The sequence below is a fragment of the Passer domesticus genome, chromosome 1 (assembly GCF_036417665.1).
Source record: "Passer domesticus isolate bPasDom1 chromosome 1, bPasDom1.hap1, whole genome shotgun sequence".
Taxonomy (NCBI): Eukaryota; Metazoa; Chordata; class Aves; order Passeriformes; family Passeridae; genus Passer; species Passer domesticus.
Window position 1 is genome coordinate 79,579,128 of NC_087474.1, and position 16,706 is coordinate 79,595,833.

The following is a 16,706-nucleotide window of genomic DNA, read 5'->3' on the forward strand; positions in this document are numbered from 1 at the left end:
GAAATACTTTAATAAAGAAGGTTGGTTGTTTTTTTCTAAAGAGAATAACTTTTTTCTTGCTTCTTAACAAAAATGGTGATGTTTATTGGTGTTTATATAAACCTACTTGCAGCATGTAGGTAGAATGCTGATACCAGAGAAGGGAAATAATGCCTTTGCAATGGGGACTGGGAGACAAGGCCTTAAATCAGGGTCAGTACACAAACACATCAGAAAGGTAAAAGGCTTCTGTGCATTAAAGAAATTAAATTAGTGGCCTAATTAACTTTTAGCTAATGCTGTTTTATCTGTTGTTTTGCTTTGCAAGTGTTCATCTCTGGCTCCTCTGACTTGATTCATTTAATATTGGATATTACATTATGAGAACACATGAGTGGTCCAAATAAAGGTTCTGTTTCACTAAGCAGTGGCGTGAGAAACTGTCCAAAACCCCAGTTTTGGCAAGGCATAGAAATACTCTGGGGGAAAACCATCCTGCACAGATAGAAGCTGAGACAAAAAAGAACTGTTATCCTGTCTGGCAATTCTTGTTGTGATAGTGAAACAATGAACTAGCATGAGATGACCTGCGTGAGATTAGCACCTTCAGCATCTTCTGTCCGTTTGTGAATGCCAGGTTCACAAAGGTTGGATACCAGGGTGGCAGTGTCAGCAGCAGAATGACTTTCAAAAATATGGTGGAGAGCTGGCATGTTAACAGGGGAAGTAACTGGTGGAGTTGGGTGTAAAGTTTGAAGCATGCTGATGCACCTCTGCAGCTGGAAGACCTCTGCTTTAAGAATTAAGGATGACTCAGATATTTTTCAGTTAAATTGGCATCTTGGAGACTATTTAAAAAACAAAAGTAATTCTGCTTCTCCTTTCCTTTGAGCTTACTTTCATTCTGTAGTGCTGGGTGCTGTAGTGCTGGCTTGTTGTTGTTGGCTTGTTTTTAGCATTTGGAATTATCCTGTCTGCATTTCCTTTCAATTTCCTTTTCCTCTGCTGAAGAAGTAGACTGGCTTAGACATGCCAAGTAGATTTTTACTCTTCCTGTGATGGGCTGACCTGACCACAATTTGTGCTCCCTGGAGATGATGTTGCCTTGGATGGATAGGATGAAATGTGTGGGTTGCTACTTCCAGCTGTCAGGTTTTACAAGTAGTGTGCTTAGGAAGTTCCTGACTGTACATTATGCCAACAGTCAGGCTTGAGTCAGGCAGCTGCAGGTGGCCTTGAAGATGTTTTGGAGGACCTAGGACAAAATGTCTCTGATGGCATCAAAACCTTCTATTTTTGTCCTGTGCAGGTTAATTGATTTACAGTATTGCTCTGGTGGTGTTTGCTGCAGTGTACTGGTGCCTGTCTGGTGTAAATGGTGCTGGTTTCCTTGAGGGTGCTTGTCACTGAAGCCTGGTAACACTTCTAGCCATGTCTTCCTTTTATCCTGCAAACTGTAGAAGGCCTTCTAAGAAAAACCATGCTTCAGCCACTGCTTATTTTATTTACTTTAGAGCAGGTCTGAGTTTCCAGGAGCTCAAGGGAGTTGTGCATACTAGAGTATAACAGCCAGTTTCATGGGCAGCCTATTGACAGTATGATTTCATTCCTTTTCCAAAGTCTTAGAAATCTTCTGTAGTCTTTTATAGTTTAATTCCTGATACAATTTTTAGTCTTGTTGCCACTTGCATGTAATGATTTAATGCTCTTTTATGCAGGTTAAGATGAGTCAGAAAAAGGAAACTACATTGTCAATTCTGTTCACACCCTTCAAGTAAGTGTCTGTAAAAACTATGTTTATTTTACCTGATTGTCTTACCACTTGCTTTGGTATTTCAGTGAGCTGCAACAACACATTTAGTCTCTTAAGTCTTTTCTGGATGGAAGTGTTTATCTGACTATGAAACTTTGCGCTAGAACTCTATGCAATTAACTTCTTCTCACCAGAACTTTAAGATAGAGTTAGTTTTTAAAATCTATTCCTTACATTTTATTTTCCATTAAGGGTTATTTGTCTAAGCTTTTTTTGACACTGTAGCTATATAGATTGCCCTGATTTTTTTTCTTGCTATACTTTGGGCATTTTTTCAGCATACTTTGGGAGATACAAGTCCCTATAGGGTCAGGAAGCGCAATCTGTTAATTTTTATATATATCTAAAAGTTAAACTAAGAATTGTTTCTTCTGTGATTTAAATGCTAATGAAGAATAAATGAAATGCATTGCATCCCGAACAGAAGCCTACAATGTTTAGCATTTGTGTTGCCTAGTCTTAGGGTTTCCAGGGCTGTTGAAGGAGTCTTTCTAGTGATTTGTGTATCTGGGAACTCTGCTCTAGTGTATGGAACAGTTACTGCTCCCCTCACCCTTCTGTCTTAGGAAAAAGCATCTTTAATTAGATTTCTTCTGTAAAGGTTTTTAAAAGCTTTGCATGTGATAGTGTTCAGTTCAGCTTGCAGTTTGTGGAGTGCTCCAAAAATGCCTTGTCACCAAGAGCAGCTGTTTTCCTTTGGGAAATAGAGCAATGTTAATTAAGATGTTTAAATCATAGCAGCAGAAAAACGTACTTGAGTTGCTTCCTGTGAAGTAAGTTTATTGTTAAAGATGACTGCTGTCTGTCTGAACAGACAATTGCTGTGTTACTTTATACCTCTAGCTCCTTTGGAGGGAAAGGTTCGAGACAGACCATGAGACAAAAGTCAAGTCAATCTTGGGCACATAATGAATCCTTTAGAACAAATTCTGAATAACAATGACAGTTGTATTATCAAAGAATTTACTGATCTGCGTGAAATAAAATGCCCCTATGGAAAGGATGGACAGTTGTCTTTGATAAATGACTGATTACACAGCTCTTTCAATTTTACCTTTCCTTGAGAAATAGGACTGAGTCTGTACAATAGGATGTGCTTTTCTTAATGCTGTGTTTATCTTTAAAGGATCTAACTATTACCAATTGCTTTATGGGTTGCTGTCTTTCCTTTTTTATGATATGTTGGATTAAGTGGAAATGCCAGAGACATTTATCACTTTGAAAATGCAACTAAAATTTAGTATAAACATATTGTTGCTTTGGTCTGGTCCACTGCAAAAATAAATTTATTTTCTTTAGGTTCTCTACAATTTTTTCTGAATCAAAATTTGGATTAACAGGTGTTCCAGGAAACATTTTTATTTGAAAACAAAATAATTCCTTGGATGTGTGAATGTCATGGATAGAGTGGTGCACCTCACTTATCAGAGAGAAGTGATAACTCTTTCACAATGTTTGATAGTAAATAAGACAGCGCTTAGCAAGATTTAGAGATAAGGCACGCTTGATTATTTACTGCATAGAGGATGGGTCAGAAAAGGCTGTCATGGAGATCCCCCTGTTGTGTTGTGAGATTCAGAGAAGACCCCTTTACATTCTAACCTCCTCCTCAGAGGGAGTTTAGATGCATCTGGGTCCAGAATTAGTTCCAGACTTGGTCAGTGGTTGGTGTTTAAAGGATTATATGTGCACAAACAAAACTTGAAACTAATAGAAAAAGTAATCAGAATCAAAATAAATCTGAAAGCATTATATAACTTCTGCAAATGCCTCCCATGTAAAACCACCACAACTTTGTGTTAGTTAGCTAAGATTTTAAGTTTGGCATGCTGTTATTCACTTGCCTAGAGTCTGTTGTGGCAAAGCATTTGTCAGCCTTGAGGAGCAGCCATTGTGGGTGGGGGAGGCAGGGAATCCACTACCACAGTGAAATGCTGTACAGGAATGTTGTGGGGAGTGAGGACTTTCTTTGTTGCTTCAAGATGATGCTGTTTATTCATTCTAGGAAAGTAGAAAAAGACTCATACCACGGATGGTCACACACTAATGTAAATGCTCACCCACAGTGTGCTGGGAGTAGTTTGGCCACATTCTGATTAATCTTCCCAACTCTTCTGGCTTTCAAAACTTGGCTTATGTCTGGGAAGCTACCAAGGGGTCTTGTCCAACCTCTTACTAATAGTTGGGATGGAGTGGTGAACACAAACTTGTTTTTAAACAGATGAGTAACTTTCTAGTGCTCCAGCTTGCAGGAACCAAAGGAAGACTGAAGGTAGTTTTAGGTGTGCCTCGTCTATAGATCCAACCCCCCTTTCACTTGCGGATGACTGAATGTGTGTGCAGTGAACACAAGCTTGAATTTCTGCTGCAGGTGCATGATCTGATGCATTAGTATAAGGCAAACCACATCAGTTAATCACACAAATTATGCTTGAGTCTGAATGAGATAGAGAGGGAAAGGCATACATGCCCTTCTGCTGTCTTTGCTGAGACACTTTTTTGGTGGTGGATAGAAGGCTGTAGAAGGGTATGGTTACTTTTTCAGGAGAAGTTAAAAATGAAAAGGTAGGGACATCTGCCTCCTGTCTGGAGCAAAAGTCTTGGTGTGCTGTGTTTCAGAGTCATTGGTATTTGTATGGAGGTTGTGTTTCTGCAGAGCTGCATGCTATTGGGAGTTGTCAGCCCAGGTTTAATGTCAGGTTTGACCCCTGATCTGTATTAACCTATGATTGGCCTTACCTGCTGCTGCAGCTGAGCACAGTTCTGTGCTGTGTTCCTGCACTGCTGTCCTTTCATTCAGACACAAATAACTTCTTCCACCTCTGTTCATTTTCAGTTGCTGTACAAAGGAGTTATACTCCTTTTGAATCCTTCTGGTGCCTGAAATATCTAACTTGAAGCTCAGAAAGTATATATTCCAGCATATAATTCATTTCTGCTTCATAGTTTATTGGAGGTTAGTGAAGGGTAATTCATGTCTGAAGTGCTTTGGAATCATAGAATTATGTAGAAAATTTTAAATACTTTGTGATTATTACAGATTTTGTGTTATTTCAGGAACTTGGTGACCTGAAAATGAACAAAGATATCTCTAAGAACTGAATTTCTTAAATTATTTCAAGATGTAGTTGAATCAAGTCTGTATAATAGTAATGTAGATATGACCTCCAGAAGAAATCTGAATTTAGAATTTCAGATTGAGACATTCTGGTTTTAGAAGTGCAACTACTAATGACTATGTCATTTTCAGAGGAGGGGAGAGGGGAGGATATGTTCACAAGCAATGTGTTCTGTAGAAATTGCAACTTAAGCCCGGGTTAAGTTCCTGTTAATTTTTTCAGTCAGAAATAACATTAAAATGTTTGAGGGAAAAATCCTGTTTTCTAGTTTGATTTTCAGGTGTTTTATTACAGAGTGAATAGAAAACTGTTCATGACCTTCAGATGCAATGACTCAAAAACCAGTGTTTGAGTTGTGTGTTGAAAATATTGCACCAAAAGCATTAAGCTAGTATACACATATATATTTATGAATAAAATAAGTCTATTTTGAAAGTGTTGGCAACAGAGGAAGAATATTGAATTGATGTAAAGCTTCTGATTTCCACAGGGAATCTCATCCCTAGCAGAAGTGTGGCTGGCACAGAGGACAGGAAATGAAGGAGGCCAGTAGATATGTGCCCTTTCCTACTTGGATCTAAATTGCATCTCTCTGACATCCATCTGTCAGGTGTATAATGATGAGAAGGAGGATGGAGCTGATCACTGTGTTATGTGATAGAAATTTCAATAGTGTCTACTTGACCAGACTTGAGGTGGGTTAGAGTTTTGGATAGCTCTATCTATTAATAAGGATGTGTCTGGCTGCCAGTAATGCCGTGTTTGCTTTATCAAAGTGCCTTCATCAAAGAACAAATCAGGGTAAAAGTGTATCTTGAGGCTACTTGTGAAACTGTCGAGAATACATTTCAGAAACTCAGCTCCACGTGTTTGATTCTGCAAGGCAAGGTGCAGTATCCCTTGCTGAGACTGAATACTTACCTGCAGTTCTAGTTGGATATATGAAAGAAGTTACTATCTGAAATTTGTTTCCTTCCCACTTTCTTTCTCTCCCTACCTTTTTTTCCCAACTACAAAAGACATTTTTTCAAAAACCATTTGCTTAGCAAAATCAGAGGCTTTTCTCAGAATTCTGAGAAGAAAAGCACAATGCTTTGACCTTTCTGTGTAAGGAAAGGAGGTGCCAAGATGCCAGATGCTTTGAAGGAAGTGAGAGGACAAATCTGAAGACTGCTGACAGAGGAAAACTGATGTCCAGGATAGTGAACTATCTGAGCTTTCTGACCATTTGATGTACCTTAGGGCAACTGCCAAGCTGGCACAGCTCAAACACCAGTGTGCCAAGGGGCCAGATGCTACTGTTGCAAAATCATTCCTAAAGTTGGTGTCTCTGGCCTGGGAAGTAATCCTATAAGTATCAGGACAGGGGTGTGTGGTGAGTAAATGGTGCATCGGTGTTGCCCTAAAATCTGAGTCACCAATTAGTGCAATTTTATTGTCCCCACAGGTGCAAAATATTTAAGATAATAAATTACATAAAAGCACAGGAGTCCTTTTTCATAGTCCAGGTGTATCCAGTGCTTTCAGGGATGGCTGTGCTTCCAGCTGGTCAGGTTCTGGTCCCTCACAGTAAGATGGCAGGAGCAGTAGTTTAAGAACCACCATACAGAAAAAAATCCAAGAGATGAACAGCTAAAGTATAATCAGTGCTTGCTTACCACTAGCTGTGCTTTTTTATTGAATGTCTTGAAGTTTTTATTGATAATGGCTGGGGTTTTCTTATCAGGAAATAGAAACTTGACTTTAAATAAGATTTTTGAGCTATCTTCTCATGTATGAAAAATCTCGTACCACCTTATGCTGCATTTTTAAAGTAACCTAATTGTCTGAATACTACATATTAATCATACCAAATAATTGCTTTTGTGTGCATAATCAAGTTATAACTTGCATATTTATGTAGACAGTCACTGCATCTTTAATGTGCAGTGTAATTTATTTAATAAAAATGTACTTCTCACCATATGAAAATGTAACTCTTCCTTTGCTCTATCCTCTAGTATGAATTGAGATATAACTTCCTTAAACATTTGTGTGGACTTGGTGCAAGGAAGTATCAATCATGTAGAGGCTTAGTCTTTCCACATAATTGCCCATTATGTATTTTGTCAGTGTTAGAAAAGAAAATAGAGTGTAGAGTGTCTTTGAAGATTACAGAAACTTCAAAAAACTGCCATGTGCACAAATACCTCTCTTTTCTTCCTTTCTCTGATGGCTGGAGATACAGTACCACATTGTTCCCTCTGTCTGATGGCCTTTCAAAACTTAAATAATAGATATTCCCACAAAATTGACATTTGGATCAAAGTGAAGCAAGTGATTTCTTTTCCACCACTGAGCAAGGCAGGGTTCCTTAAGATATCAGTACACCCTTTGAAACATACTATTTTTGTTTTGTTTAAATAAATTACATTTATTGAAATAACTGGTAATATGTAAAGTATTTGTGATACATGTGATAATGCTTGCAAGAGCAAACATTAAGCACTGAATGCCAGGAGGAAAGGGTGAAAATACTGCACAAGGGAAGGATAGTCTGTGATTATTCTGGCTGCATGTTCGTTGGAATGCTTTGTGTCTTCAGAGGACCTGTTTTTTTAGCAGAAGCACTGATTTATCTGTAGAGATTTCAGCCCCTTCATCCTGTGGTCAAGAAGGGAGGACCAGCAGCTTCCATCAATTCCAAGTGAACGCTGGAAAGGCAGCCAGCCTTTTCCTTTGTCCACTTTGTCCCCATTGTGTTATCAGGTGTGAATCTAGGCATAAGGCTGCTGCTGGAACTGCTGGCACAAGCCAGCCAGTGTGGGCACCTTTAGCTGGTGTCAGGAGACAGAATGGCAGCCTTCTCCCTTCCACCCTTGGCTTTAAGGACATTTGTATATACATCAAAAAATAGAACTGCAATGCTGTAGAGACAAAGTGCTCAAATGAAAATAATGGCTTTGTATTATTTTTTAAGAAAAGCCCTCCTGTTTAAATAGTTAAGGTAGCATCTCTTCAGGGAGAAATCAATGCCTGTTCTTTGGCAAAAATGTCAGCTTCTCTCTCACTGAATGGGCCGTGTCTGAAGCATGCTGCTGCTCAGGGAGGCTGCAATCCTCTTAGAAGGCAGACATCCTGCTGGTCTTGAGTTTCAGCAGTGCACTCAGGAGCTTTTACTTTGTACATGAAAAGCAACCTGGCAGCAGCTTTTGCGCAGGAGGACTGGATGTAATTGGATTTACTATCAAGTAGGAAGTAGGTAAAGTCTTTAGAAGGAGCTAAAAGGCAGGTATATAAGATAAAATATCCCAAGATTAATGTATATTTCTCTATTTCCATGTATTATAAATCCTTTTGGCCTTTTCATGGAACTTGTGAGGCTTTGTGCAATGAGAGTGAGGGAGGATTTCCAGCAGGTGGTAGGAGGGGCTGGACAGAGAATGCTCTGGTCTGGGGCATGAGGTAAGGGGCAGAGACAGGGCTCTTTCTGGATCCCAATAAGAAAGGCCAAATAACAAATAGCTTAATAAAATAGCTGTTTTAATAATAGGAAATGAACAGAACAATACAGATAGCAAGTAAATCGTATGTCCCTTCAGATGCTGGGCACCTGTGTTTGTGGAGCATGGGATCAGTTTTCTGGCAGTGCCACACAGATGCTGGCTGTGGAGGCATTACCTTGCTTTGCTCATTCAAGCTGCTATGTGATTTTCAATCAAGAAGTCAATCCTGGTGGTAATTTCTACTGTCAGACAGAGGGGTGGCTCACATGAGAACTTCTTGCAGCTCTTACATGCATGAGGACAGGCTGGCAGTGTAATCCCTGTTATGGAGTGGGAATTGCCTGCAGGCTCCTCTGTTCCTACCAGCTGACTGGGTCTGTCCCTTGGCCAAGGTATTTGGGCACCACAGGCCTGGGTCTGCATAAGGTATGTGGATCACTGACTCCTTGATATGCCATGGTCTCCTAGTTAGGATCAGTATGGGTGGTCTCCCAGACATCTTCTGGTGGCCATGGGGCCCTGCTAGTAGGGCCCAGCCCAGCACAGCTCAAGCTGTCTGCTCTGGATGCAGCTGCTTCAAAAATGGTCACTAGGGTTTAGGATGGGCATGTAGGATTGTGGAGCAGAAGAGGACATTACAAAGCCACAACACTGCAGATACCTAGATCCAGCTCATTGTCATAAATCATAGATAAGTCATTGACATAAATCATCATGTATCTTGCAGATGTGAGGACTTGCAGCATTGGCAGGGTGTTATGTACAGTCAGCGCATGTCCCTCCCCTGCTAAAACAGAAGAGACTTTAAAAATGGTGCCTTTCTTCTCCTTGAAGGATGTTCCACCTTTCCTGAAAAGCAGTTTCCCTTTCCAAGGCTGTGGCATCATGTCCTGCTATGGCTTTCTGAACAAACCCCCTCCCCCTGGAAGATCCCTGCATCCAGCTTCTCAGTTCTGGTTTAAGGGGACCAGAGGGACAGTTTTGGAGTGTGGTCTCCTCCCTTCTGGCCTCTGCTTCTCTGAAGTTCTTGCCATAGTAGTTTACATGCAAAATATGCTGTGTGCAGCCCAGTTACCTTAATTGCTTCTCTGCTCAGTGAATTGGCAGCTGGCAGTTTAGTTGTCAGCTCCTCTTTCTCTCATCTTTGTTATCTAAGGGATTTACATAAATATCCCAAGGCACTATGCTGTTGAATATGCTACATCAGGGATTCTGATTTGTGAATATTAAAGGCTATTTTAATTCCTGAGACTTGACAGTCCAGGGTTGAAGCATTAGCAGTCAGACCATTTCCTGCGGCTTCACCGATGTCCTGCTGTCCTCCTCTGCATGTTTGTGAATCTGATGAATACAAAAGCACAGATGTACTGACAGGCTTCTGCAATGTGTCAGTAAACATACTTTTTGCTACCTTTGGCCTGTGGAAGTGTGTGTGTCCTTCTTTCATTTATTTAGGCTTTAAAGGACAAAAACCTCAGAACTTAAAAACCGGAGCCTCCTATTGACTTTCTTAATCCTTTTCTTTCTTTTGGAGTGTCAGCAATGCTTTTTAATGCTTCTTAAAAGAAAAAGAATAACTGAGTTGCAAAAGTAACTTACTACAACCCTACAACTACACTACCTGACTAAAAATTTAACACATTAGTCATAAACTCCAGAAATACAAAAACCCACTTGAAATTTAGACCCTCCAAAACGGAAAGTCCTGGCAGTAGAACAGCAGGAGCAAAGAGATTAGATTAAGTTGGGAAAGGGAATATTGTGGGTTCTGGGCTTTATGAAGCTGTAATAAACCCTTTTGTGTAGGTGTATGTAGAGCACATTTTCTTTTAAAAACATAACTCTAGTATACTAAAAATAATGACTGTAATTTTTAAAATCTGCAATCAACATGCATCTTCTAATTATGAAGTTTTTCAGGACTTGCCTGTTTTAGCAGCTTACCTGAAAATATTTTAGTAAACAAGTAAAATTAAGACCATCTAAACAAATTAAGGATCACTGAGTTACCCATCAAATTGTTTAATCTTTGAAGCTTCACTCTTTGATCAAAACTAAAATGTATGCAAAGGATTGTCTCTTTATCTCATAGTATGTGCTTTCAGTCTGTCTTTGGCAGATACTATAAAACAGTTATTTTTTTCTGAAAAGGCACATCTAAAGAACTGGAATTGAATACATTTTGAAAATGGGAAAAAATTGGCTTCTGGCCATTAAAATTCATGTAAATAGGTAATTTGATGAGGTCCATAGAATTTAATAGCTTTCTTTTTCCTGATCATTGCCTCAGGTAACATCATGTACTCTGTATTGCACAGCAAGTTCAACAGAAAGAAAATATCATGGTTCCAGACTTTGATTTTTGAAGTATTTACTTGGTCAATTTTTTTCCCATTTTGTTGAATGAATTCAAGTTTTTGCATCACTTGCCATTCATTGTCTTTGTGATTCTTCTCTGCTGCTGATGAAGTGGGAAGTTTTCTCTTATGCATTTTATTCTACTCCTATAAGACTGCACAGTACTTTGAAAAGTAAACAGGAAGCAAGAAACAGGAGAATGACAAAGTTGGGTTTGGTTGTGATTGCACTGTCACCAATATTAAGTCTCTGCACTCATGGCTTGCTAACTGGAGTGAATTTGTTGTAGAGCAGAAATAAGTGTGCAATCATGTTTCTGCACATTAATAGTGTTGAATGCAGGCAGAACTGTGTCTCTTCTCTCCCATTACCCACGGGATGCTTTCCAAGATGCCGTCCTGTTGTGCACTGGGAATGTTGGAAGGCAGCTCTCATGGGAGATTGCATTTTTGAAGCCTGTTGTTGCACTGGCTCAGTTGCTTTTGAATAGCAGCCCTGCAAAAACCTCAGTCCAGCCTCCAGACATTTTGCCAGCAGTGGATCAAATTATTGCTTTGTGGATCAAAGCTGTAACAGTGGGTCCTGTAAGTACTATTTCAGCTGCTTGCAGAACTGCTGGAGTGGAAGCCATCTCTGCTCTGCAGTATGGCTCTCTCACAGAGGAGTGTGTGGCAACAGAGTTTGAACATACTCAGCTGATTGTGGTGCTGGCAGTTTTCTCTGATGGGGAGAGAGCAGAGAGGCCCTGGCACCTGCCCCCTGCCATGTCTGCATGGCAGAGGCCTCAGATGCTCTGTAGGGTAGGTGGTGTCCACAGAGATGGGCAACTTTATTCTGGGTGATTTATTTCAGGTTGCAAGTTACTCAGGTACAAGGGATCTTTTTTTCTGGAGAAGAGGACAAGAACCTGTAATTACTCAGCAATTTAGCAGAGGAGTTTGCTGGAGTTGTTTGGGTCAGTGTCAGTCTGATGGCTCTTTTGCTGCTAACAATTCTGGAGCTAGAAATTTCATAGCAAAACACGTGAGAAGCTCTGCTTTACGTGGTGTTCAGAAGAAGGTCACCTATACAAAATCCTATCATGCTATGTTCAAATGGCATTGCTCCATCATGAGGTTGGCACAGGGGTCTAGGGACATATTCTTCAGCTTTTTAGTTTTGCATCAACAGGAGGAGCAGGTGCTTTCCTGCCCATCTCCCAAACAGACAAAATGAAGAAGTTATAAGACTGCTGAACAGCTACATCTGATTTGCTGCTGGATAAGGGTCATAGAAATGTGATCACTGTCTTTTGCAAATCTTGCCACTCTCAAAGAGTTGTAGGATGTACAATATTTTATTTTTTTCTGATGGAGGGAGTGAAAAGGTAGTGATAGAAAGGTGTAGATATGCATGAGCTGACATAGGTACCTGGGGTTTGTGAGTGTGTGTAGGTAAGCAGCTGAAATGAATTTGTTTTCATCTGAGGCAAAGATCTCAGCCTTTCTTTTGTACATTTCATCTACAGGTCTGTGGTCCTTCCTTGACTTTCATTATTAAATCTGCAGCATTATAAGTGTTCAAATAATACAGACACGAAGGGGTTACTTTTTATAGCAGAATTCTGGAAAATGTACTGTGCAATAAAATTACCATAAATCTGTACCCAAATAAACAGGCATAATAAAATTAACACAGTAGCAGTGGTGGGTACAGATGTATTTGCAAGGCATCTCCTTCTGTTCTGAGATTATTTTTTTTCATTTTGTGATTTGTCTGCAGCATGCTACCTATGCTGTTGGGGATGGTAATTTCTGTAGTGTGATGATAAACAAGACTCATTGGCCAAAGAGAGATCCCTTTGACATTGCTATGGTGAATGTACTTCATCACAGTCTTGTTGTGAATTGCTGTCAAATAGCTTAGCTTATATGAAGCATGAATGATGTGCTGGAAAGATTCATTTTGTCAGGTATACCTATGACAAGGGTAACTAACATCTCAGAAGGGAGAGTTTACAAGCACTTGCATGATTAGCCCAATCATCTTGTTTCATAATTAATTATGTTTATTCATGGATGAAGCTGTGATTTCTCTCTGGAACCAGGAAGTTAATCTCTGATAGCCATAATGAAAAATAAAATGACTCTTCCAGAACCACCATCATTTTCTGTGAAGAATGTAGTCTTAAGTCTTTAGAATCCTGATGCTATTGTGAATGCATGTGTGTTTATAATCTGTGTGATCATGGAGTTCTTGATTTTTCTTTCAAGTTAAACGTCTGAGGACTAGCCTTTACAGTGCATGTGTTTTGCAATACTTTTAAGAAAAGGAGGACAGAGTTGAATCCACTGACTGAATTCTCTTTGTCTGTGCCTCTTAATAGGACAGGTATTTTTGTGTTATGGAAAAAGACCTCAGGTTTTACTGGGGAAGACTATTCATCTTGAATTTGTTAGAATTGGATTTTGATGGTGGATAGCTGGCAAGAGCATATACATGTATACCCTCATTTTCCTTCTAGCATTGACAATATTTCTAATAGTGATCAGTAAATTCACTTCATTGCTATTAATATTAATTGCATGAATATGTGTATTAAGTAACCTTGAGAATACATTGACTTTTGCTAGTGCCTCTGGGATGCTGTATAGTAAAACACCGGGCAAAGCTCTGATCAGTTTATTATTTCCTAACACTGACTTCTGCTGGAGACCTTTAAAATAGTTTAAGTTAAAATCACGTGGTGCTAGAACAAACAATTTAAGCTTTAACTTCTCAGATTTAAATTTTCTGTGTGGTTTTGGTTTTTGGTAAGTCTTGTAGATTTTCTAGAACCACCATTTCTAAAGTCCATGGGTTTTTTTCATAAACAACTTTCCACTTCTGTTCATGGCTCATCTTCATCTCTTTATGCTTTCTGCTATATCTAGATTTCTTTTAAATCTCTCATCTACTTTGTCAGCTTCATGAAGGGAATCGGTGTCCTCAATGGATAATAAATTGCTTATGGTGAACTATGCCCATTTTTGAGGAATTATCAGCATATTTGGTAACCTTTTTAGACTGGTATAAACTACAAAAATTCTTTAATCACTTCTTTGCTTTTTTATTTAATACAGAGATAAAAAATACCTTAAGATAATGATCATTCCTTGCATTTTCATAGTTATATATGAATAGTCCTTAGTTTCTGGTGAAATTCATAAATTTTACAAAAACAATAGTTAGACAATTGTAAATTCAACCTCTTGAAAATTATATATATGGAAGTAAGGTAACATGTGTGTTATGATGTTAGCTATTGAAAATTAACAATGCACCTGCCAATGGTACCCAATTTGACAAAATAATTGCTTTCAGTGTTTGACTTAGTCAAAATTTTACTGTTTGAAAACCCCATTTATTCTGTTACACCATCCATGTATGGAGATCCTAGGTGCTGTCCTCTAAGAAGGAATAGGTAAGACTATTGTTCATTAATAATATAATAATTTAGTGAGAATAAAAAGATAATAGGTGGGTTATAGCTAAATGACTAAAGATCTGAAGTAAAATATGATTTTGGCTTGGAAGAAATTTGCATTGAATTTGACAAGGATAGAATTTGTGGAAAATAGTGTGTGTAAAACAATAAAAATGAGACGGAGAACATAGGAACATCTTGAAGGTGTTTAAGTCCTAAATAAAGCTTCTGAATATTTGAGATTTTTTTTTTAATCCTGACCTAAAAACTAAGATATCTTTTCTTTTTTTCTTCTCTTTTTTCCCTCCTACTTTTCCTCCTCCTTTTATTACACATGGTGAAACTCCCGTCTTGAGTGCATGTTTTGCTTCCTTTCCCCTACCAAACAATTTAGCAAAATCTGAAAGCCACAGATTTCCTCAATGCAGGGTTTGGGGTCTGGTTTGCCTCCTTTAAGAATTGTTTCTAGTTGTAGCTTTCAGCCTGTGGAGGGCTAAGGTTGGCTTCCACAGAGACATATCATGAAGGTGCAGAAACAACCAAAGTTCACTTTGCTATTTCTCAAGTCTGGTTTATAAAATCCTCTGTTTTCCCCTCAAAGTTAAGGTGATCAAACTCTTACCATGACCTTGTGATTATCTTTTTCTCCCTTTTTCCTTTTCCATGGGACCTCTTTCTTCCTACTTGTTTATACATACCACCCTTGAATTCTTTTCTAGATTGAAAAGAGATAAACATTTTCTTAATACAGTTACTACTGTACAGGTAATACTCTTCTCAAAAGTAAGATTAATTGCTGTTCCAATTATTCAGTGTTTTGGAAGATTCCTGTATGATACTGCTGTGCTCTGAACTTAATGAAATAGCATCAAAATATACCAGGATGTTGCTACTAATAAAAATTCAGCTTGTTCAGGCACAGCATACTTGCAATATATTTCATGGCTCAAAGGATAGTATGTATGTATTGCTGATATATTTATTAAGTACTGTATCAGCCTATAGACTGGGTTGCAGGCAAAAGAGATTCATGGCTTTTTGGGAGCTGCAGGAATGATTATTTCCATGCAGCAGCTGCATGAAATCAAGACCTGTCCCCCCGTGGTTCAGCTGAGTGACCACATGGGCAGCTGCTGCTGATTTCAGTGGTGAGAGTGACCTGATTTGGCACTGCCTGAAACATGAGGTTGGTGGTCATGAATGAGGCATGTAAAGGAGCAGGAGAGAGGCAGGCAGGAAACTGGGCCATCTTGTGCTGTGGATGCTGAGAGCTGGTGCTGTGCCACTGCCATGTTCTGGAAGGTGTGAAGGAAACCTGCTGTATGAATTCTCTGGCTGTCAGAGAGCTGTGGCCCATGGTGGTTTGTCTGTGGTGCCAAGAGCGACAGGGACTATGTTGTGGCTTATAATTTATCCAGGGTAAGCCTGGGACTCTCAGGCCTGCTGCTGTCCCTACATGGGGAAAGGAAATGGTATAGGAGAAACAGCTCCTTCTCCCTTCATTTGGCAGAGTTTGGTCGACTGGCTTGTTTGTCCTGGTTGCTGCTTTCTGTAAGGGAAGAATGGTAGCAGTTGTTTAGGTTGGTGACCAGATTCATTAAAATCCAAGAGATTTTTATCACTGACCTCAGTGTAGCCAGGTAACTGTGTTATCCCCTGCTCTGGAGGTTCAGCTAATAGCTCCTTGAGTAACAGGAGAACAGTCATGCTTATCAAAGAGTGGATTGTTAAACATCATCTACTGTTAACAGTGGAACAGGAGCAATTCACTCAGTGCTGTCTTATCAACTGCTTACAGCCATACTCAAATCAATTAAATTGCTTAATTTTTCTATATGCCATGCTTCCTGTCCAGAGCAATGGTCAATAATAATGCACAAGAGAGATAATTCTCAGCAGTATTAGATGGGATCAGCTACATAAATGTCTATTAATGCAGCAATTTTGAGATAAGTTAAAAAGCAGCTGTGTTGACACATGTGAAGATGAATGCAGAGGAATAGATTAGTCTCAATTAACTAATTGCTTCTAATGAAGTTCAGAATATTTTGGTTTCATTACAGAATAATTATTTTAATTGCAAAGTTAATTTTTTCTGCTCGTGAACAGGAGAAATGTTAATATCTCTTTATATTGTTGTACAGACCACTTTCTGCTTCTGAACAGATCAACTTTTTAACAAAAATAAGACTATATATTCAGCAGCAGAAGTACGATGAAGCGGTAAGTCTGTTTTTGCTATATGTAAGGGGTTTTTTCTTTACATTGAAATTAACTGAGAAATAAAACTTTTTTTCTTCCTTATGATACACATCTCATTAACTCAAAGCCCCACTGTAAATCCTCAAAATTTTACATTTTTAGACCAATTCTAATAAATAATACTGACTTGCTGTATTTTTTCTCATCCTTAAACTGTTTGTTACTATTTCATAGTATAATGACACACAGTGTGTGTTTTTATTTTCCACTCTAGAAAAGAGTAAATGGAGAGATAAACTGAGGAA

General features: G+C 38.9%; 1 protein-coding gene across 3 annotated transcripts in view; it reads left to right on the forward strand.

Annotated features, from left to right (window-relative positions):
• Positions 1–16,706, forward strand: part of PIGN (phosphatidylinositol glycan anchor biosynthesis class N) — a 98,356-nt gene that overhangs the window by 41,583 nt on the left and 40,067 nt on the right. For all 3 annotated transcript variants that reach the window (XM_064426994.1, XM_064426984.1, XM_064427002.1), the window contains 2 exons: positions 1,698–1,753; positions 16,344–16,422. In XM_064426994.1, the coding sequence (XP_064283064.1) occupies positions 1,698–1,753; positions 16,344–16,422 (135 nt within the window). The remainder of the gene's footprint in view (positions 1–1,697; positions 1,754–16,343; positions 16,423–16,706) is intronic.